The sequence below is a fragment of the Cyanistes caeruleus genome, chromosome 1 (genome assembly GCF_971803275.1).
Source record: "Cyanistes caeruleus chromosome 1, bCyaCae1.hap1.1, whole genome shotgun sequence".
NCBI lineage: Eukaryota > Metazoa > Chordata > Aves > Passeriformes > Paridae > Cyanistes > Cyanistes caeruleus.
In genome coordinates this window covers 150,206,394-150,228,830 of record NC_141701.1, presented here as the reverse complement: position 1 = coordinate 150,228,830, position 22,437 = coordinate 150,206,394, and the positions used below count along the sequence as shown (strand labels likewise).

Genomic DNA, 22,437 nt, shown 5'->3' with positions numbered 1-22,437 from the left:
ACTCCTATACCGTTCCCATCCCGTTCCCCGCTCCTCCCGGCGCTGTCCCGGCGCTCCCATCCCGTTCCTATCCCGTTCCCCGTTCCCCATTCCCCGCTCCCCGTTCCTCCCGGCGCTGTCCCGGTGCTCCCATCCCATTCCCCGCTCCTCCCGGCGCTGTCCCGGCGCTGTCCCGGTGTTCCCATCCCGCTCCTCGCTCCTCCCGGCGCTGTCCCGGCGCTCCCATCCTGTTCCCCGTTCCTCCCGGCGCTCTCCCGGCGCTGTCCCGGCGCTATCCCGGTGTTCACATCCCGTTCCCCGCTCCCCGCCCCTCCCGGCGCTGTCCCGGTGTTCCCATCCCATTCCCCGCTCCTCCCGGCGCTGTCCCGGCGCTCCCATCCCGTTCCTATCCCGTTCCCCGTTCCCCATTCCCCGCTCCCCGCTCCTCCCGGCGCTGTCCCGGTGTTCCCATCCCGCTCCCCGCTCCTCCCGGCGCTGTCCCGGCGCTGTCCCGGCGCTCCCATCCCGTTCCTATCCCGTTCCCCGTTCCCCATTCCCCGCTCCCCGCTCCTCCCGGCGCTGTCCCGGTGCTCCCATCCCGCTCCCCGCTCCTCCCGGCGCTGTCCCGGCGCTCCCATCCCGTTCCTATCCCGTTCCCCGCTCCCCGCTCCTCCCGGCGCTGTCCCGGCGCTCCCCGCGCGGCCGCTCCGCGCCGCCGCCTCGCTGGTGCCTCGCTGCTGAGGCGGGCGGGGCCGGCGCCGGGCGGAGCGGGAGGCCGAGGCCGCGGGGCCGCCGGGGGAAGGGAGGTGAGCGGCGGAGGGTCCCGGCTGGGCAGGGGGACACTGACCCTGCTCCTCATCCTCTTCCTCTGCCCCCGTGCCCTCCGCGTCCCCGGGGCGATCCGGGGTGTGTGCGCGGCTGGAAGGCTGTGGGGGGAGTGAGCTGGGAGGGCACTGGCGGTGTCGGGGTGTCCGGGGGGATTGGGAAGGCGCTGAGGGGACTTTGGGGATGTGATGGGGAGCGAGGGGATGTGTGTGTGTTGGGATTGGGATCCCGTGGCTTGGATAGAAGGTTTGGGGGTTCCTTGGGGTGCTTGAGGGGTAGAGGAGGAGGTGTGGGTTGGGTTGGGGATGGCTTGGGGTGAGCAGGGATAACGTGAGGGTTTGGGAGCCGCGGGATGGATTTGGGGTGTCTCCGTGCTCGAGGGATGTGTGCAAGGCCTTGTCAGTACAAAGCAGAGCCCGAGGGAAGGCATGGGTATGTTTGCTGTCAAGGTGCCCGGGTTTATTGAAGAGTGTGGCAAGGGGGTTCTTTTGGGGATTTTAGGATGCCTAATGGGGAGGGAGAGGTGTGGGTAGGGTGTAGTTCTGTATAATGTGAGTGGAGCAGGATGCATGTGGGATGGATCCTTAGTTACACAGGTTTGTGAAGGGACAGGGATGAGCTGCTGGGTTTGGGGAGGATTCAGGCAGGTGGGGTGGGTGAATATTTGAGAACAGGTGAAGTGGCTGGTGTTTCTGAGAGATGAAGGTGAGGCGGAGCCTCAGAGCATCACAGAGTTGTTGCAGTGTGGTTTGGGAAAGGGTTTGGAGGATTTCCTGTTGGAATAGTGGGAGCTGGATGCTGGGGTTGGAGGTTTGTGTGTGCTTTATTTCTGGTAATCCACAGGAGTGTGTGCGGACAGATTTGTGATGGTAAGGGTTTTCCACATGCTTCCCCTTGGGGATAAGAGTAAGCCTGTAGGATTTATAGGAGCCTAAAAGCTCTGGATGTGCACAAATCCTGTGTTAAATTTTGAGATAGCAGCGTGTTTTCAAATTGCTTTTATTCACTGCTCAGTCTGGAGAGTGGGTCTGGGGTGTCTGTAGCTGCTCAGCACTGCTGGGGGGTTGGAAGGAGATCAGCTGGGAAGGATCAGGTGGATACTGTTGCAATGTTAGAAAATGAGAAATTTAACAGTGTTCTGAATTTGTTGTTTTAATACACCCGAGATGAAGATAAACTCCACTTCATGATCCCTCAGGGATGTGATAAATCTCCCTCATGAACCGCATCCTTGTTGGGTGAGACCCAAAGCAGCACTGGAGCTGCAGTTCTGGTTTTGTGTTTGATGAGTCAACCTGAATCTCTTTCATGTTCATCCCACCTGTAGCTGTCCAGGACTCCCTCTGGAGATCACCTGCCTGAGGAAGGATTCTTTAGTGTGGTAGTTGTCATATATCAAACTGTCATGTGTCAAAAGCACTTCACATCCTGCTTCAGGGCCATGGTAACATCCACTAAAGCTTTTGGCTCTTCCTTCAGCAGGAAGGTCAGAACTGGACAAAACAGATAGGGTTGAAGCTGGACACCACTAGAGAGCAGGGAAATGTGTTTCTGAACAGGGACAGACAGCAAATACTTGAGAGAAATCCTGGTCACATTTTTTGTGAGCACTGTGCCATTCTTGGAATGCAGCCTGTTTTTGATGGTGAGGTAATTTTTGAAAGAACCAGGTTTTTGATAGAATTCCCCCTTATGAACTCTGCACTGGTTTGCATTTGCTTTCACAGCCTTTTGAGCAGATTGTTTTCTCAGTCCAGGCAATAAAGCAGGAGTTTGTTGAGCATTTGGGGAAGTGTGGCCTGGTGAGTTGGGTGTAATCTTCTTAGCCAGAAGAGCTTGCATAACACGCAGTAAAGTGCAGGATGTCTGATTGAGGCTGCCTTGATAATCCCTACACAGCCACTGGAGAGTTGGCTGCTCCCTAGGAAGTGAGGGAAGGGGGAATTGTGCTCCAGGTGGCTTAGGTACGCTGAAGAATTGTTTATTCTGAGATTGGTGCTGTTAATGTGAGTCTTGCACTAGGCAGTTTTATTCTGAAGCATTGTTGGATGTACAGGTGCTTCAAGAAATGAAAACACGGCTTTGTTTCTTTTAGTCATAAATTATAACTTGTTCTTCTGAAACAATTGCTTGAAATAATTCCCATGGTTCTGCTTTATGCCAGAACGGGTGTTCTGATGCTGACACGATGTTATCAGTTGTGAACTCTGCAAGATTTGAATCCAAAGCCTTGAGTTCATTGTCCAAGTTCAGAGCCGAGGTCAAAGAGCTGCCACGTACAGGCGCTTGCAGATCTTTGGGCTGCTGATGGTGTGCAGACAGACAGACTGCAGGAGGAAAGGGCAGCCAGTGTGACACAGTGACAGCATTGAGCCACCTCCTTACGTGGACACCTTGATCAGCCCAGCAAGCTGTGATACTTTGTGCTTGGACACAGGTGACGTGGCAAAACTGGCTTGCAAGTAGTTAAAATTCCAAGGGCAGTGCCGTTGGTGGCTGTCACTTGCCAGAGCAACACAGCCCTGAACATCATCTGATGGGGAAGTAGCAAGGGCTGTGCCAAAGGGAAAACCAAAGGACTCATTTCTCCAGTGAATTCTGGCATTTAATTGGGAAGTTTTCCTGGTGGACACCTGTTCTTTCTTTCCCAGACCAAAGGATCCCTCTGATGGGCAGCTGATACTCAGTGACAGCATTGGGTGCTGCAGCAGGAAGGTTTGTATGTCTTGGAAAGTTGGAAAACTTCATATGTGCAGTTGGTTAACTGTAGGTGATGTTATCCTTGGTGATTAATACAAAATATAGATACTTACATTTAAACTCTTGCTCTTAGTGGCATAGGGAGCTGAATAATTTAATGGGCTGGGTAGGTTTTAGAAAATGTCTTTGATTTTTCAGTTTGTTTCTTTCTTGTCGTCCTGATCATCTTCTGGCTGTCCTGGAATTATTTTGGAGCTAAACTTCATCAATATTACCAACCCTTCATTCTAAAGCTGCAATTCTGAGCAACTGTGCTTAGAAGTTGGCTGTGTAAAAGTTAATATTTCTGTTAAAGTTCTTTTTTGTTTTGGTTTATTTCACTTTCATGTAAAAGTTTTCTGCACTGTTTTATCAATGGCTACGAGCACATTGGAGATTGATGGGATGTTTCAAACTGATTTATAATAATCACGATTATTGTTGAAATTCTTCTTGATGTGTGTTGAAGTTGCTGAGCTTAGTTTGCTTTTACAACTTAAATGACAGCTGGAGGAGAACTGTGAGAGGGATTGTGGAAAAAAAAAATCACATCTAATTCTTTAATCTCCATTTGAAAAGTTCAAGACAACACTTCTCAAGAGATGTCTGATCTTCCATAGTTTTAATCTGCTTTTCTAAGGAAACAAGTTTTGTGCCTTCATTGTGCTTTCTGCTAATTCCTCTGATAATTATCCTCTGATAATTGCAGTTGCTTTAAAGTGCTGGCATCTTGGACAGAGGGATGGTTCCCACAATTTTTGTGGGAATGATTCCTGTGGGGTAGAAATGAGACCCTCTTAGTGCTGCCTGTGGCAAGAACTCAGCCCTTATCAGACATCAGGAGAGTTTGGGGTGCCTGAATTGGAAAAGGTTTTGCTGTCTGGACTTCTCAGACAGGAAAAGCTTGTCCTGATGAGCCACATTTCAAAGACACTTTGAGCATCCTAATGAATTGTGTGATACAGGGCTGGTCAAAGCAGTTCTCTCTATCAAAAGTGTGAGTTCGCAAAGTGTGGGGTTTTTTTCCTTCTTTTTATTTCCCCAATGCTTTATTTATGTTGTTTGCCTGAAGCCAAGTAAATGCCTTTGGTTTTCCTTTTTTCCCTTTTTTTATTCCTTGAGTTGTTTGTGGTAATCCCTTAAAATCTGCTGATTTAGAGCTGTTCTTTTTACTGATACAACTTTAAAAAAATTCTGATTGGGACATGATAGATATTTTTCATATCATTCCACAGCATCTTTGAATGAGTCTAGAAATGAATACATTGGATAAGAAAATGAGTTGTTTGTTTTCCTTCACATAAAGCACTTCCTAGGATATGTTTTCCTTGCTTCACAGGAGTTCTGATGGTAAATACACATGTAAATACAGGTAATTAATTAGCTTTTTAAACTAATTTTTAATTATTTCATTCTGATTCTCTTTCAGAGATGATATGAAGTGCTGTTAATCCTCTGACACCGTGCCCTGGATCCTCATGGTATGTCTGAAGGACACATCTCTGCATGTTCTGGATATGCCAGGTGAAGCCCAAGAATAACTTTCCACGGGAGTTTGTGACCTCTTAAAGAGGAAGAAGTCAAGAGAGGGCAACTTTTAGTCTATATTTAGCCCTAGGTGAGTCTGTAAAAAGAACCTGACAGGCTCTAGCCTAAAACTTATTTTTAGATTAGTGTGTTACACTAGAAAATAGAGAAGTGCCACGCTCAGGCAGCTTTTAGGAGCTCCAGTGGAGATGCACCACATCAGTGGGGCTCAGGAGCTTCCACAAACACCTCTGAGAACTTCACTCAGCATTTCTGATTCTTTGGACAAAGCAGGAGAGAAAACAGGAATATTTTTCAGGTAGATAATTCCTCTGTCAAATCCCCTGCCTCATATTTTGATCTGAGAGGCAAGAATTTGGCACAGCCAGGAGCTTTGAGAAGAATTTGGTTGCCTTGCAATAGCAGAGGTGTCACCAGAGGTGCTGTTCAGTTCCAGTGGTGAATTGAGCCTCATCCTCACACATTCCTGCCTGGAATTTTGAAATGAACTGACTTAAATCTTTCATTTGCAGGTTGTCCTCATGAATACTCCCGTGGAGAATGTCCATGATCTTCTTTGCCTGTGTGGTGCGGGTGAAGGATGGGCTTCCCCTCTCAGCCTCCACAGATTTCCATCTCAACCAGGACTTTCTGGAATGCAGGAAGAGACTGAAGACGTTATCCTCGATCCTGGCGCGGTATCCCAGCCGGGGCACAGCGAAAGGACGTAACCTGAGCATTCAGTGAGTCCCTGCTCTGCTCTGCTGGGGTGTTTCTGGCTTTAATTTTTGAAATAATGCTCTTGGGGATTAGTATTCTATTGAAATAATGCCCTGGGTGTGGTCTGCAGTGCCTAATTCCAGTCTGAAATCCCACAGTGCTTGTCTAGGCTGTGAAATCCAAAGTTTCAAATGATTTTGAAACTTTATTCCTCAGTTCCTGCTCAGCGTAGTGAGAATGTGCTTAGTTATATATTTGTATATATTTGTATATATTCATATATACTTATATACTTATATTTCTATAATATATAATTTATAATTTCTATTTATATTATATTATATTATATTATATTATATTATATTATATTACATTACATTACATTACATTATATTACATTATATTATAATTTATTTATTATATATTGATATATGACTAATATAAATTAATATATTTTATATATTTATATATTTACATATAATTTATACATTTATGTCTTTATTTTATATATTTTATTATACATAAAATTATATTATGTATTATATGATATAAAATATGCATTATATATTATATATTATATAATATATAATCTATCATATATAATATATATTTATATTATATATCATATTATATATATATTACATTTATATATTTTTATATATTCATCTGTTTTGTATGTTATTTATACAAGTATACTCACATAACTGTTATTAATTTTATATTATATTTGCACAGATTTTATTTTACACTTATATTTATATATGTACATATATAAATACTTCCATATAAATACTTCCATATAAATATTTCTATATAAATATTTCCATATACATACATGATATTTATATCTATTAAGCTACATATTTATATACACATACACAATATTTTTACATATTTAGTTATATAATTATATATATTTTTCTTATTTGGCTCATTTTAATTTTCACTTTGTGTAGCAAAAAGCCTCCTGCTCAATGGGCAGTACTTGTTACTCTCAGTAACTGGAGTATCATGGATTTCTACAAATCCCTTTAAGAAGGCATCCAAGTGCCTTGGAATGTTTTAGTTTAGGAGAAGAAATTTATTAAAAGAAATTACAGAGAAATAAATGAAGAAACTTGTTTAAAACTCATTTAAGAAGTGCATTTTAGCTTGTGATTGTATTTCTGGTGAGCAAATGGGAGAAAACTTAAAGTGACCCTAAGCTATCCTTTAAAGTGACCCTAAGCATCCCACTTTATCCTTTAAAGTGACCCTAAGCATGTCACTTTAAAGTGACCCTAAGCATCCCTTTTTTGGGGGAGTTAAAGAATACAAGAATTTACACTGAAACAGTTGGAAAAGCAGAGATTTTCATCTCAATTCCTTTTCACTCAAAGCAAACTTCTGCCCTTTGATGCCAACAAGTCCTGCTGCTTTTTCATCTGCTGTGGTGTGTGCAGCAGCTCAGCCCTGGCTCTGGAATGAGAGCAGTGCAAATGGATCCGTGGCAGAGAGGCCATAAATTATGGACAGCTTGGAAAAGGTGGTGTTAGGCAGGCATGGTGTTGATCCCAGCTGGGAGCTGGGAGCAGCAGGAATTTGGGGAAGCTCCCCAGTGGAACTGGGGCTGGCAGAGCCAAACAAAACTGTAAATCCCAAATCCGCTGTGCAGCAAATAAATAAAAATGAAATGGAAATGAAATAGAAGCCATGAGTGTGAGATGAAGCTGGGATATAATATAGGAACAGTAGGAAAGAGACAAATTGTTCAGTTTCAAAGCTTGGGTGTTAAACTGATTTCCTGCTGACAAATGGATGGGCTGCAAGGGAAGATATCCCTGAGAAATCTCCTGGTAGGTTTGGACCATCTGCAAGTGGAAACTTTTACATAAATATGGATTCAGTGTTAGAGGAGTCCCTTTTAGAGTAGAATTTTTATTGTGATGTAGCAGGAAGTGTTTGAAAATCTTGGGCTGTGCAAATTAGCAGATATTTCTTGCTGTTTATATGATGTTGCCATGTTTAAGGGAAGCAAGGAATCAATCTGCTTCCTGGGAGCAAACTTCCTTGCTTTTGCTTCTTTTCTGCATTTTCTTTCAAAATTGGTTTTCTGACCACCTTGGTTTTTATTAATGTGATTTAAAGCCAGCCTGGGAAAAGAATGTCCTCGATTTGTACTGATGTACCAATTTAATAAAGTCTGTGTTATGCTCTTCACTGTGCTCAGCATCCTGGATGAGTTAAGAATAAATAATTGTATAAGAAAAAATAGATCTACAGGAATTGCAGGACTTTGACAACAACAAAAATCTCTTTTTTTGCAGTCTGCTCTCAGCTCAGTCTGTACATTTTGTTCTGACAGAAAGCATAGCTTCATCCTCACATTCAGCAGGACTTTCACCTTTTTGTGTTGATGTGATTGTTCAAAATTTCTATTTCAGTTTCCTTTCTTCTGGGGATATTGCCTGCATGGCAATCTGTTCCAGCAGCTACTCAACCATCATGGCCTTCTGCTTCCTGGAAGAGCTTCGGTGGGAATTTGCTGCTTCCTACAACACAAGGAGCATAAATTCAGCTTCCAGACCATATGCATTTATTGAATTTGGTTTGTAACTTTCTTCTCTAATAGTAAAAATCCTCTCTCTGCCAAGTTTATGGTGTTAACATTTCCTGGCCAGAGGCTGATGATGAAAGTGACTCGGGGTGTGCCTTTGCCTGCATGTGGAGGAGGAGGAGTGAGGATCTTAATGCCCTAAACTATTTGAGCATTTGGAGTTCCTGAGAGTTCATCTATTATGAACAAAATGCTCTGGTGATTGATGAACAAGCAGAAAAGAAAAAAGAAATTGATACCTCAGACACTTTCTAACTTAATTTAAAAAATCTGATGAGTGGAGACAGATGAGTACAGGAAAAAAGGGAGACAGGATAGATTATTATGGGCAGCTTTATTTCTGGCCTGACTTGGAGTCAGAATACTTCAGAACCATGCCAGTGGTTTTTTTTAACCTGAAATAATTGGTTTTCTTGCCAAGTGGTGGCTGCTCTACTGAACCTCACACCTTTGAAAGACACAATTCCCTTGCAGTGAGAGTTTTCTGGAAAAGGATAATATGCTGCAGCATGTTTGCACACTTCAGTCCAGATTTCAGTAACAGTGTTAAACTTGGGCTTAAAAACTTGAGAAATCCATCAGGAAAGCTTCTTTTAGACCCATCTTGGATTTTTGGGTAGATTCCCTGCAGGGCACAGCCAGGATGTAATTTCATATTCAGATCCACATTACTCCTTTTCTTGCTTTTTTTAACTTGAGTAGGAGTTGGGGAATTTCTGGCCTCTTTTAATCGCATAAATCTTATTTTTTTAAAGAAAAAATACATCTGTAAAATAATTTTTACTATTATACTTTATTAAGTTACTGAGTGCCTAATATTGCTGTGTAGTTATTTATTTATTAACTTAATCATCTTCTTTCCTGTGTTTGGATCTAAGATGCACTTGATGCTTAAGATTTTAATATTTTGTTCGGTAGTTACAGATAATTTTTATTATTATTTAGAGTAGATATTAGAACAAATTCTTTCCTGTGAGGGTGGGGAGGTGCAGTTACCCAGATCCGGAGAAACTGTGGCTGCCCCTGGATCCCTGGAAGTTTCCAAGGCCAGGTTGGACAGGGCTTGGAGCATTCTGGAACAATGGAAGGTTCCAGAGCATAGGGGTAGCACTTAAGGACTTTAAAGTCCCTTCCATCCCAAAAGTTTCTGTGCTATAAAATACCTAAAAGAAGTATTTTTGTTCCCTACCCAGCAGTGGAATTTTACGCCTGAAACCAGTAAGAAAAGAAACAAATAAATTAATACAATCAAACAGAACGCCGTGATAGGATAAAATACCACCATAATTAAGGTTTTAGTAACACTTAAGGATGAATTAGGCAGTTTTTCAGAGGAGACTTGAGCAGCTTTTCCTGTTGTTTCAGATAACATCATTCAGAAGGTGAAACAGCATTTCAACAGCACCCGTGGCTCCCGGGCCAGGGGCAGCTGGGAGAGGGTGGAGGAGGAGCTGAAGCTGCAGCCCCCGGTGCAGCTGCAGCTGGAGGCCACGGAGCTGCTGAACGGGCTCAGCAATGGAGGGCACGCAGGAGGAGGCCATGTGGAGGTTGGTAAGTTGCTTCTACACGAGGTGACAGGAGACTTCCTCACCCTGCACGTGGCAGAAAAACACGTGGGGCTTCCTTGTGTATCGAGAAATGTTTATTTACATGGTGTGTGTGAAACCAAAATAAAGGGCTTTTTCCGTCATAGTAAACAACATATGGGCTTTACATTGCAGCAGGTATGCAGCAGGGCTTTGGAGACTGCTGGGGGGTCTTTTTCCAGCCTTACATCTTCCTCTCTGTATGGAAAATATAGGCTGGGCTTGATATTTTCCATGTGGAATTCTCTTCTCTTAAAATTCTTGTTTGTTCGAATTTCTAAAGCAGCTCCACTGATTCACTGCTTGTTGCAGACTCTTAATGAAAGATCTGTAATTACAGTCTGAATGAGTTTCTTCAGCCTAGAGGGAAACAAAGATGAAAAAAATGCAAGCTGAGGGTAAAACTCTTGTTCCCACATTGTCTGACATGAGTTGTTCTCCCCCCTTTGCTTTCTCCTTTTACCTTATTTTTTTTTTTAAATTTAACCCATTTGACTAAAATTTTGAAAGAGGATTTGTGTATCTGTATAAAAAACACAGAGGCTTGACAGGGGCCTTTTTTATAACAATAATTGACATTTTACCTGCTTTTGAAGTACCAACTTCTACTACTTTATAATAAAAATGGTACCTCTCACTTGTGTTTCAGTTGCACAGTCAAGGTCCTGCCTACCTCCTCCACACATGAAATCATAGAATTATTTAGGTTGGAGAAAACCTTTCAGATCATTGAGTCCAAGCAGAAACCAAACCCTGCCAAGTCCACCACTAAACCATACTCTATTTTAATCCTATTAGCACGGTGGTTTAAATGCAGCTTGGAGTTCCATGAGCTTGTATTTCCTTTTTTTTTTGCTGTTCTTGGCTTATGAAACACTAATAAAATTAAGTTCCAGTTGCTCAATCTAATTGTTTGTGATAGATGAGCTGGAATCTAATTTGACATAGGTATTTTAAATTAGAGTATGGAAGGGCATTGGCCAGGAGGAATTAAAAATAGAATGGAAACCACTTTATTTGCCAGTCAGATTTGTGAGTGCTCCTCAGAATTGTGCTTGAAGGTTAAATCTTTTCATGTTATGACAGGGCTTAGAAATTCTTTGCACTTTTTCTTTAAATTTTGAACAGCTTCAGTGCCAGTAAATATTTGTGATCTAGTCTGTGTCCACAGATCAGAAATACATTTTCACTTCCCTCTTATTCCTAATTGCTTTCCTTTACTTTCCATCTGGCTTTTTATTTCTGGCTGTTCTCTCTGGTCTAACCCAAATAGTCTCACAGATTGTTCTGCCTTTATTTTAAGGATCATGTTTATGATCATCTGTTTGCCTCCACTGGAGTCAGCTTTCCTGGCTTGTGTCTCTCTCCTCTCATCATTCCCTCCCAGCTGAATCGCACTTTGCTGCTCTAAGTTTAGCTGTGTGCACAGTGTTTGTTCCATGTTAATGTTATTTATACGATGGCTCTGCTCTACAAGAGGCTGTTTGAAACGCTGTGGCTGCAGGAGAGCAGGATTGAATTGTGACTGCACTCCCTGGTGCAGATTGATCGATGCAGGGATGATCCAAACCTTCCTCTCCTCACACGGCTGGAGCTGCTCCTGGCCTCTCTGGAGCCAGGTGAGCTCATCCTCTGGCTCTTCAGTTTGGTGTGAAAAGGGCCAGAAAAGCCAAGGCAGCTTTGTCCTTGTTAGTATTTGTGAGAACAAGAGATTTTTCCTTTCTTGCTTCTATTCTTTCTGCTGTGTGTTCTTTCCTTTGTTAACTAAACCCAGCCCGACTCCTGCTGCAAAAACCCTTCCCTCGTACCCTTGATCAACACCCACACAGCCCTGGCTGCTGCTCAGAGCCTGGCTCCTGTCAGTGTGGGCACAGCTGCTGCTGCTCCAGAGGACACTGGGGCTGTGTGCAGGGCACAGGGCAGCTCTGAGGAGCTTTCTGTGCACAGAGAGTTTGCACATCACAGCTGGCTCTGGGAAGCAGCAGAACAACTTGTGCCACTCATCTTGTGGGCGAGCTGGTGAATCCTGCAGCTCTCCCCTCCATGAGTGCTCTTCATCTTCCATAGGCACACAGGGAGTCCTTCAGAAGCCTTTGCAAGGGATTGTTTTTGAAGCTGTCTCACTCTCTGCCTTTTGTGTGCTTGTATTTTAGTTGAGGCTGTTGGAGTGTGATTTCATTTCTCACTCCTGGCTCTCTTTCTGCAGAGCTTTGAGCGAGTGACTCAGTGTCCAACCTTGTGCTGTGCCTGCAGGAGGCAGATCCAAGCTGCTGCACACTCTGGTGTCTCCCTCCAATGAAATGGCCACAGGTCTCTGCCAGAAAATCTTTTATGGGCAGAGGTTTCAATTTCTTCACTGTGTGAGGGTGTTTGCAGTTATTCTGTACTTGTTCAAACCTGCTGGTGCATCACCCACAGCTCCCAGAACATTTCTGTGTGGATCTTGTGCTCTGAAGTGCACAGCTTCTGTGCTTGAGGAGTCAAATCAATGTGAAGCCTAATTAGTGTTTGTTTGTGTTTGTGCAGAGTTGTGCTGTCTCTGACTGTTTGTACTCTTCCCTTATTTAATGTAATAGGCCATTCCAGTATGAAATTCTCTTTATAAAAATATGACTGACTTCACCCAAGGAAGTGAAATATTATTTTCTCTTAGCAGGACCCATCTCACTTCTCTGTGCAATTTCAGTTTGTGAGTTAAACCTCAGAATTTAACAGCAGAAATAAATCTCTGCAGCAAACCATTTCAAGACCAGTTTTCATGGAATCTGAACCCTGAGCAACTGGATGTTTTAATCTCCCCTGCCTCTGTGGCAGCAATTCTTTTTATCCTCCTGGATTAAAAAAATGTAGCTTTTACATAATATTTCATGCTGCAAAAGCCATATATTGAGATTTACATTGTTCTTCCCTAGGGACTGGGAGCTCTTGGCACATGTAGTTTGCAGGATCTTGCTCAATGAATGACACTTGTGCTTGATAATTATAATTTGTTTGAGAGACATTTTATGCCTCTGAAGTAAACCTTAGAATTTGAGGAAGAACAACAGTCTCTATTAGGAATTATCTGTGGGGGAGTTACACGTATATGTAGCTGCAACATTATTTAATTAATCAAAAGAAGGAAGTAGGAATAGCAGGAAAAAAATAGAAGGAAACTGAATTCTGGGGTCAGGGAACGGATAAAGATGCTGCTACAAGTTCTTTTTAAATGTCACTGTGTAGCAAAAGAAAAGCCAAAGTGCCTTTGAGTGACAGAGTAACTCACACCACGCTCCCTCAAGTGACACATATCAAATGGAGTTGTTACAGTTCCTTCTGCAGTTGCTTTGGAGCTGAAATTATGGATGTGTGAGTGCTTGCCAGACAAATTAATTACAGAGCCACGGATGAAAGGTGCTTTACATCCCTATATTAATTTGCCACCAGAGTTTTTTTACATCCATCTATCAAAATCTGGCTTGAAGGAGAAGGCAGGAGAGTTTTCCTCTCTGAAACCATGGGGTGACTGTTGTGGTGTTTCATCTGTCATTCAGAAGGAAGCCAGAGGTGCAGTTTATCTGTAATAAATAATCTGGATCCACCTGGAAAAAGGGAGAAGATTCTGAGGGCTGGATGGTTTTCTTGAGGGCTCCTTCATTCTCTCCTGTGTCCTGGGGACATTAGTGCAGAAGAAGATCTGGATTTGGTATCTAAGCTACAAATTACCATTTCTTATTAAACTGACAGCGTCCTACTTGTGGTGATCCAAGAGCAGGGATGAAATGTAGGTGAGGATCGAGGTGTGGAATTTGTTGTTGAACAAGCAAGGGAAGACTGGAGGTGGGCTCTTGGACAAGCCTGAATTAAAGGCAGCAGATTCTAAAGCTAAACACACATTTATGATAATTACTTTGACCTTAATTAGGGATGTATCAATGAGATTATCATGCAGAATTGCTGTTCAGCAGTGTGGGTGTTAAGTAGTAGCAGAGAAGGTGAGAAAGGAAGGAGGCAGATAATTCACTACCTATGAAATGTGGGCAGCCTGAGCCCTCAAACTGCCAGTGGGAAGAAATACTTAATTACTGGTTAAGGAGGAGATGGATTGCTGCCTTGCTGTGATGGGTGGCTGAAATCTAAGCCCTTCCCCAGACCTTTGGGTGGTGAAAGCCTCTGGCTTTTCTGCTGACCTGTGAGGAGTGTGAGCATCCTCATCTGCTGGAATGAACAAAAAATGATCTTTGTGCACCATAGGAGAAGACATTGATGCCAAATAGGTCAAGGAAAAGTCTGTTGCTCACCTGTTTAAAAATACTCCAGAGCTCTTGATGATTTCTGGATGTGTGAAGAACTGAATACTGCAATGCAACAACAACAAAAAAAAAGGGGTTTCTGTTCATAATCAATCTTCCCTGGAGCAAGCAAGAAAGGTTTTGAAAGTGTTTAAAACCCACATAAGGTAATTGTGGTGTTTTCTGTTAAAAGATTGAAAGTAATAGTGCAAACTTTCACTAATGTCTGGTTTTCATTTCAAGTCCCCACTTACAGAATGCAGCCTGTGACCCCCCTGGGGATTCTGTCACTTGTTCTGAACATCATGTGTGGAGCTCTGAACCTGATCCGAGGAGTTCACCTGGCAGAATATTCCTTTCAGGTAACCCTGACTGCACTCAGACCTGAGAATGAGTGAAAAGCAGAGAGTTTTTGGGTGACCAGTTCAAGGGTGGCTCTCCTGCCCCTTAGCTGAGCACACATCTTTCCACAAGAAGTGTTTTGTTTCTCCAGGGAATGTGCAGTTGTTTTCTCACCTGCTGCACTTTGTGTATTTTGCTGTTCATCACAATATTCTGCGTTTTATTCTCTTCTAGAGAAGTTTAAATTTTGAGAAATGTTTTATTCTTACCAGGCTGCCTGGATTTTTTTTCTCCATTCTTGTATTTTATTTTAGATCCTTTTCTGGAACTTTTTTTAAATAAACATGAGACTGTAAACAACTTTAAAGAAGGAAAAAAAAGAAAAAAAAGTGTCCTGATTGTATCTTGATGGTTTTATTTAGCAGGAACTGTCACATAAGACTCAAGTTCTTGATGTCTTATCCAATGATATTGATCTTGGTGTTTAACACTGTTACAGTCAATCAACATAAACTGGGATAAGAGGTTCTTGACTATATTTATAATGTTCTCAAATATCAAGCAGCACTTGCTAAAAGCTGTGCCTGACGTAGTTGTCACTTCTTTTAATCCCAACAGGAGGACCACGAAGGAATTGGAAATGTGATAGCTTTTTTTCTACCTTTTCTAGCCTGTGTTTTTCAGGTATGTTAACTGCAATTTTTTTTTTTTTTTCTGATTATTTTGATGTCTTAATTCACAAGACAGAGCCATTTTTGGCTAAACAGAGGTTTTTAACCTCCTACCTAGGTGATTCCACTGATTTATTCCAGTGAAGTGGCACAAAAACAGTTCAAGGCACATTTTGACCCTTGGAAAATTGCATTTGCAGGCTTTTTTAGTGCTTCCATGTTCTGTCAAGTCAGAGGGGGCTGGGTGTGGTGGATAAATGCCATCCCAAAGATTGTTTCTTCCCAAAGGGAGGGAGACCACATCTTCCTGTCAGTGTCAGACTTACTGATGGGCTTTTGGGGCATGACCATGTGCAAAGATTGCACAGCAACATTATTGAAAATGGTGTCATTTACATGAAAAATTCTCATGGTTCCTTAGGTTTTTTTTCCCATAATGGGGTTATTCTCTCTGAACTTACACAAAAGAGTTTGAATGAAGAAAATACAACATGCTCCAAATAGTTTTTTCTTGAAAGGCTCGTTGAATTCCTAAAAAAATTCCACAGCCTTTAACTTGAGGGTAATATATGCTGGAAAATCTTTGACTTTTAGCCTGGCATTGCAGGGAGGTGCTGCAGTTTTGTTTCTAGGAGTAACTGATACCTACAGTGTATTCACTGCCCTGCTTGCTTTTGGATAATGGTTTGGGGACCACTATCTGCAGACTTTAATGTATTTATGGGATTATTTATTGAATTATGATAAAATTTTATGTCTTTCAGCCTTTTTACACCTTTGCTCATGACAGAGCTTTGAGGTGAATAGAAGAATTTAGATCTAATAGATTAATTTAGATTTAAATTCTTGATACAAGTTGTTTTTCACAAAGAAAGGCTCTGCTGCTTCTTTCCCTGTGAGTACCTGAAGGCAGGGAAGGTGAATAAAGGAAAGTTCTTTCTTCTCCTTTTGATTTATAGCAGCTTCTTCCCAAAGTGCCTGTGCACAACCTGCAGTGCTTTCCATGTGCTGACCTCTGCCTGTGCCATCAGCACAGTTGGAAATCGTGACCTGAGGTGGGAGAGGCTGATCTGTCACTGCCTGAGGGGAAAAAGTGACTCCTCTGGCAGCTCTGGCAGCTTTGCATTTTCTCCTATGAGGGTTTTGCTCTTTACATTCTTATTAGATGGGTTCCAGCTGTCCCAGGCAACAATTCCCAGCTGGATCCATGGTTTTGTGCAGAGTTCAATGCTAATTCTCCCTCTCTGCTCCTTCTGCAGTGTTACCTGTACCTCTTCTACAGCTCAGCCAGGAAGGTGAAGACATTTGTGCTCCTTTTCTGTGTCTGTTCATGCAACATCTACTTGTATGGATTACGGAACCTCTGGCAAATCTCCTTCCACATAGGAGTGGCTTCTCTTTCCTCCTACCAGATCCTGACAAGGCAGCTCCTGGAGAAGCAGCCTGACTGTGGTGTATGAAAAAAAAAACAAACTTGGGGTTTACTACTCTGTTTTTACAACTTTTTCTTTTTTTTTTTTTTATTCACCTGGCCAAAAATAGCTCAGAGTGTTTTTTAACCATCCATGGCAATGGTTATTGCAAAGAGAACAGTTCCAAGCAACTTGGGATAAGCAGGAGGCTGTAATTATGTCCAACACACAGCAAAGGGTGCATGGTAGAGCTTGTCAGGTGTCACCAACAGGTGGAAGTTCTTACCATCAGCAGGCTTTTCCTCCTTGGCTGCCACCATCCAGACAGCATTTTGCCATTTGTCTCGCTGGCTCTGTGACAGTTTGGCTGGTCAGTCTTGCCCTGCTGCTGCAAATACTCAGATTGTGCTGTAAAACAAAGGTAAAGTGAGGGGTGACATTTTTGTCTCTAGAATTTGTTATGATTCTTGGTAAATGTGAGTAAAGAGGTTGTTTGCTCTAATTAGGTGAGTGTAGTATCAGTGGGAAAAATGCTGAGGGTGAGCTTCAGGGTCATTTTTCTAGGTTTGGAAGGACAGGAAAAGGCTGTGGCTCTTTTATAAATCATAAAGTCTATAAATATCTCCTTGGCTGAACAGCACATTGCAGTTAAGTGTGTGCTCATGGGTTAATTGCAAATATGCTTGGGGCAGCAGAAAATAATCCAGGTGGATGTAAGTGATCTGTCAGCTCTTGTGGCCTTTGTTTCCTTGGCTAGGGTCACTTTTAGGATAAGGGCAATTCCATGTTTGCTTGGCCTCTATGGATAATAAATCTTCCAAGCCTGTTTATGACAGGCCACTGACTCCCTTACCTTTTTTTTTAAAAAAATGAGTAGCTGGTGAGTAGAAAACCATTTCCAGGAATGGGAAGCACGAGCAGGTTCTCTTTGTTCTGTAAAACACCTGTGGTTCATGGTGGTGACTTCTTACACTGAGCTGAGTTTCTGAGTGTGCACTTTGGAGCAGGGGACTGCAGGGCTGGAATTCCCAACCTCTGCTGCACTGGGAGTTCTGCTCTGTCATGGATCGAGGTGCACAGGGGCATTTTAGGGCATAGATGAATAGTTTAGGCTGGCTGTTAAAAAAAATGCATAGCAGTTTGATGCAGCTGTCCTTGAGGCCTTGCAGAGATTCAAACTGAGATGTAGAGAACTGTAGGTGTGTTATTGTGGAATTACGGTCCTAAAATTTCCTTTCATTTTTTTTCTTTCTGGTCATCCCCCATTTCTATCACCAAAGATTTGTTTTTCCTCTCACATAGTCTCTACCTCTGGTTGCAAAGGGATTAACGTGCAGCAGAGTTGTCTTTTTTGCAGGAACACTTCACAAAATTCCTTTTATCTCAGTGAGTTTTCCTGGAATCTCAGGATGCAATCAGACCTGAAATGTGTGGTGCTGTACCTTGGCAGCACTTCTGGATGCAGCTGACTGCAGCAACAGCATCCATGGGCAGCCCATTACAACCTGGACAGTTCCTAGGACATCAGGAGACTTAGTGCCAGAGCTTTTCTCAGGAGGAAAACATAGGGATTTCTTTTCCCCTGCACTTACTGTAACAGCAACATGATAAAAACCTCCAAACTGAGAAACAGTCTGGTAGGAATGATGGAGGAATATTTTAGCCAGGCATTTAAGGACACAGCTTGAGCTGTGTGCCATAAGGGAAAGGTTTTCTGTTATAAGGGAGTGGATTAAAGTTGTTTGTCTGTCATTATCCCAGTTTTCTGTCAGAGTGGAAATGCAGAAATGAAGCCACAATTCAACCACTGTCCCTGAGACACCAAGATGACCCCACAGATGAGAGGAGTTTTGTACTACTCTTAATTTTCCTACTGTTCAGTCCCAGTTTTCCTTGGTAAATTACTTCTGGAGACTGCAGGGAACTCAGCCACAAGTTTGGATTACAAGTTAAAAAAAAATCTGAAAAAAGAACACCCCAAAAATCTGACACTAGAAATGCAACACTTTAAGGATAATGGATCTGATGGCTGGTGGTGTTTTCCAGGAGCATAAATTGGGTATCAACCCACTGCATTCCTGTGGGGAAAGGTTGAAGTGTTTTATACTACAGACAGACCAAACTTCATGAGAAGGACTTGAGGACAGAAGTCAACTCCCTGCTCCTGCCTTTTATCCTCCCTCTGGCTAAAGAGTCCAGAAGAGCTTTTCCTGTTTCTCTTGGGCTTGCCCAAAGCCTGCCCTGCTCTGGTCTGAGGCACACAGAGCATTTACAGCTGGGCATTCCTCAGCCTGGTAGGGAGCTGATTGGAAAAATTGTGACATTCCTGATGCTTCCCGAGCATCCAACTGCTCTGTCCTGAAACAGATCCATCCCTGAGCCAGGGGATGGCAGCCACAGCTCTGCAAACAAGGGGTAGAACAGGGTGTTTGTGTAATTGTGCAATTAGCAGAGAGAGGAGAAAAGTTAAATTCAGCTTTTCTTGAATTGCTTTTCCTAAAAATGTTCCACTAAAATCAAACCGAATCAGTTGGTTCAGTTCTGCCTTTACCTAAACTTCTATTTTTTTTGCTTTGTGGATTTTTGGGAGATGTGACTGAATCATCAGATATTTTCTACCCAATGACAAAAATGACAAAGCTGTTTTGGAGTTGGTCTTAATCCCTTTGCAACTTTTTTATTTTCCTGTAATATGTGTAAATCATATTAAGGAATCCACATGGATTAGTCTGTGTGCTCTTTGTAGGTTTGGGTTGGGATTCCAGGATGAGGCAGAGCACACGGAGTTTGACCTATTTTTATTTTTAATTTGCTATTTATTCCATATTCACATGGTATTTATACAGTTAAACATTTTCTCCTCTTGCAAAACAGCAAGAGGAATAGAATAGTTTACATTGATCTCAATGCTTTAAGATTTAATAAAAAAGAATGACTTGCAGTTTGAGAACACAAAATCTGACTCATAACCTGGGATTTTTCCTGTGTTGAATCAAATCCCCAAAGAGGAATCCATCCCTTTTTGTTCAACTTTAAACTGGTTAATGTGGTTTGAATTGCATCTTCTTCATTCTGTCACTTTGCAAGATAAGTCTTTTGGAAACTCTTTTCCTCTCCCAGCAGCTCAGCACAAGCAAATTGGCAAAGAATAAACTTCAATAATTTCCAGATTTGCAGTGCTTAGTCACTTTATGAAGCTGGTAATTCTCTGGATTTTTTGGGTTTTTTTCCCCTTTCTCCCAAAGATCTGTTGAGTTTGTAGAAGGTGGGCTGGTACCTTTTTAGATGTTTTTGCACTGTATTAATAATTGAACCTGTGTAAATGTGTATAAAATCATTTTGCATGTATATATGTACATATATCTAATAAATGGCTTTTTTTTTTTTGTAATGATTGTCTTCATTCAGTGTTTGGAATTTATTGATTATATGAGAAACAAGGTTTGATCCATCATTTCATTTTTGCAAGCACCTTCAGTGATCCCTGTGGCCAATTCCAACATTTTTATAAATACATGTATAGGAATTTAGCTACCCGAGCAAGGGATTGCAGGAGATAGAATCTCTTTGTGGTTTTAACAAGCTTGCTCTTTATTTTCAGGGACTTGTGGAGGCTTTTCCTGCAAAACTTCTGTGTTGAAGTGATGAAATGAGATGGAACACATCCCAAAGGTGCCTTTCCAGCTGCCTGGCAGGGAGGAGTGGGGATGTGGCAGTTTGCAGGTGGATTTTTAGCCTTAATGAGAACAAGCCCGTTAATTTGTCTGTCCCTACTAAGAGCTTGTGGGCTTTTATTGGGGAATTTCAGCCACCTTTGGTAATGGCTCTGAAGACACCAATTCATCAGCTTTAAGGCAATGAAAGTCTTAATGTGACAGAAAATTCAGCTTTCCCATCTCTGGAATGGGATGGGTTTGTGTGTGGGAGAGATGCTTTGTGTGACAGGACTCAGAGGATTCTGCCGAGTCAGGAAGCAGAAAATAAAGCGAAAATCAAAGAGCTGAAAGAAGGAACTACTGTGGAACTACTGGTTTCTTCACATTTTTCTGCTCCCTGCTTCTCCACAGGATATCTAATGGCTCCAAACTGACAGGGGGCAGCATTAAATACCAGAAAAATCCTTCCCTGTGAGTGTGCCCAGAGCAGCTGTGGCTGCCCCTGGATCCCTGGGTCCAAGGCCAGGTTGGACAGGGCTTGGAGCCAGCCTGGGACAGTGGGAGCTGTCCCTGCCCATGGAAGGGGGTGGGACTGGGTGATCTCAAGGTCCCTTCCACTCCAAACCACTCTGGGATTCTGTGGCAAAGGCAAACGATGCTCAGAGAGAGGGAGAAGCCCCTGGGATGAGGAGAGGCAGAGCAGGGGGGTGTGCAGGCAGTGGGTGGGAATCAGCAGAAACTGATGGCTGGGGAGGGGGGAGAGAGCCTCATTCTTCTGAACTGCTCTGCCCTTTGAAATCCAGATGTTATTTTTGTTCTGTAAATAACTGATTGCTCAAAGCATGTTTCTTCTCAGGATGCCAGTAGAGGGGAACAGCAGCCTCTCCCTTTCTTCTGTGGTGAGGGGAAAAAGCAATTATAACTCCCTTTCTCTTTTGAAGATGCTGATAAAAGGAGGTGGGAGGATCAGAGGGTCCCTGTGCTGAAAGAGAAACAACTCCTAAGGTGATAGAAATACATGTTTTTATTTTAAACAAAGTAACTCCACTTCTGCTGACTTTCAAAGGTGACCCAGTTGCATGGAAAAACTGTTTGTGAGGGGGGGGAAGGAAACCAGGGCCACAAAAGCAGGGGCAGGCAGGAGGTGGGGACAGGTGAAGTGTCCCTCTCAAGTGGTCATGGCTTTAAAAGCCCTGGGCCACTTGTCCTAAATTCAGGACAGGGCTTGGAGCACCCTGACATAGTGGAAGGTGTCCCTGCCCATGGCAGGGGATGGAATTTTCTTTAAGGTCCCTTCCAAACCATTCTGGGATTCCCTTGGGCCATTTTTCTCTGGCCCTTGGAAGAATCCTTTACAAAGCAATTAAATGGCAACACCAAACAAAGAGCCCTAAGAAGTCTTTGCTTCCTGTTCCCACTTAAAGTACACGGTAAACAAAACACAAAATTCCCTTTGGTGGAATAAATGTCTTTTGATGTAAAAATGACATGTAAGGCTTGAAATAATGTCCATGAAGAGGTAAAGCACCAGTCAGTGATGCTGTGAGAAGGGTGACCTGGAGCAGAGGCTGGACAGAGTTCAGAATAAAGCAGGGATTTATTGAGAGGCATTAAAGGACACACCTTGGGCAGGACAAGAGCCTGGCCAGGGCCTCACCCAAGGTGGACCAAAAATGGTCACAAAATGGATGATTGGTCATGAGGTCTCACATTTTTATAAGTTTTGATCCATTTGTATATCAGGATTAATTGTCCAGTTAGAGCTTCAGGCTATAAAGTCCCACCCTTCTTTTTTTCTCTCTTCAGCCAATCGTTGTTTCTGCTTTTGGGCCTGAAACTTGTAAGGATTGTCCCTGGTGTCCAGCTGGAGAAGGAATTGTTTGGAATACCTGCTCTGTGAAGAGAGCTCACTAACTCTTCATATGTAGCTCAAAACTGCACACCTGGGCAGTGCAGAATATGAAAAATATGGAAGTTAAACTTAAGGCATCATTTCCCCCCTTTAGAGGCTTGACCAGGTCTTTACAGCACGGAAGGCTGAGATTAATCCTTTCATTATACAGGGGAAGACACTAACATTCCAAATCTCTTATTTCACTCTTGTAGGGAAATT

General features: G+C 42.8%; 1 protein-coding gene across 11 annotated transcripts; it reads left to right on the top strand.

Annotated features, from left to right (window-relative positions):
- Positions 1-704: 704 nt before the first annotated feature.
- On the top strand, positions 705-20,059 carry SEC22C (SEC22 homolog C, vesicle trafficking protein). 11 transcript variants are annotated; one of them, XM_086867028.1, is made up of 10 exons: positions 753-785; positions 2,969-3,241; positions 3,456-3,519; positions 4,973-5,161; positions 5,604-5,813; positions 8,214-8,377; positions 9,752-9,937; positions 14,487-14,605; positions 15,204-15,269; positions 16,516-20,059. In XM_086867028.1, the coding sequence occupies exons 5-10, from the start codon at positions 5,632-5,634 to the stop codon at positions 16,714-16,716; spliced, it is 918 nt and encodes a 305-aa protein (XP_086723154.1). In that variant the 5' UTR covers positions 753-785; positions 2,969-3,241; positions 3,456-3,519; positions 4,973-5,161; positions 5,604-5,631; the 3' UTR covers positions 16,717-20,059. The 11 variants fall into 11 exon arrangements, with proteins under 11 accessions (XP_086723088.1, XP_086723133.1, XP_086723137.1 ...); XM_086867011.1 differs by lacking the exon at positions 2,969-3,241 and having other exon boundaries at positions 736-785; XM_086866973.1 differs by lacking the exon at positions 2,969-3,241 and having other exon boundaries at positions 737-785; positions 4,973-5,024.
- Positions 20,060-22,437: the final 2,378 nt, after the last annotated feature.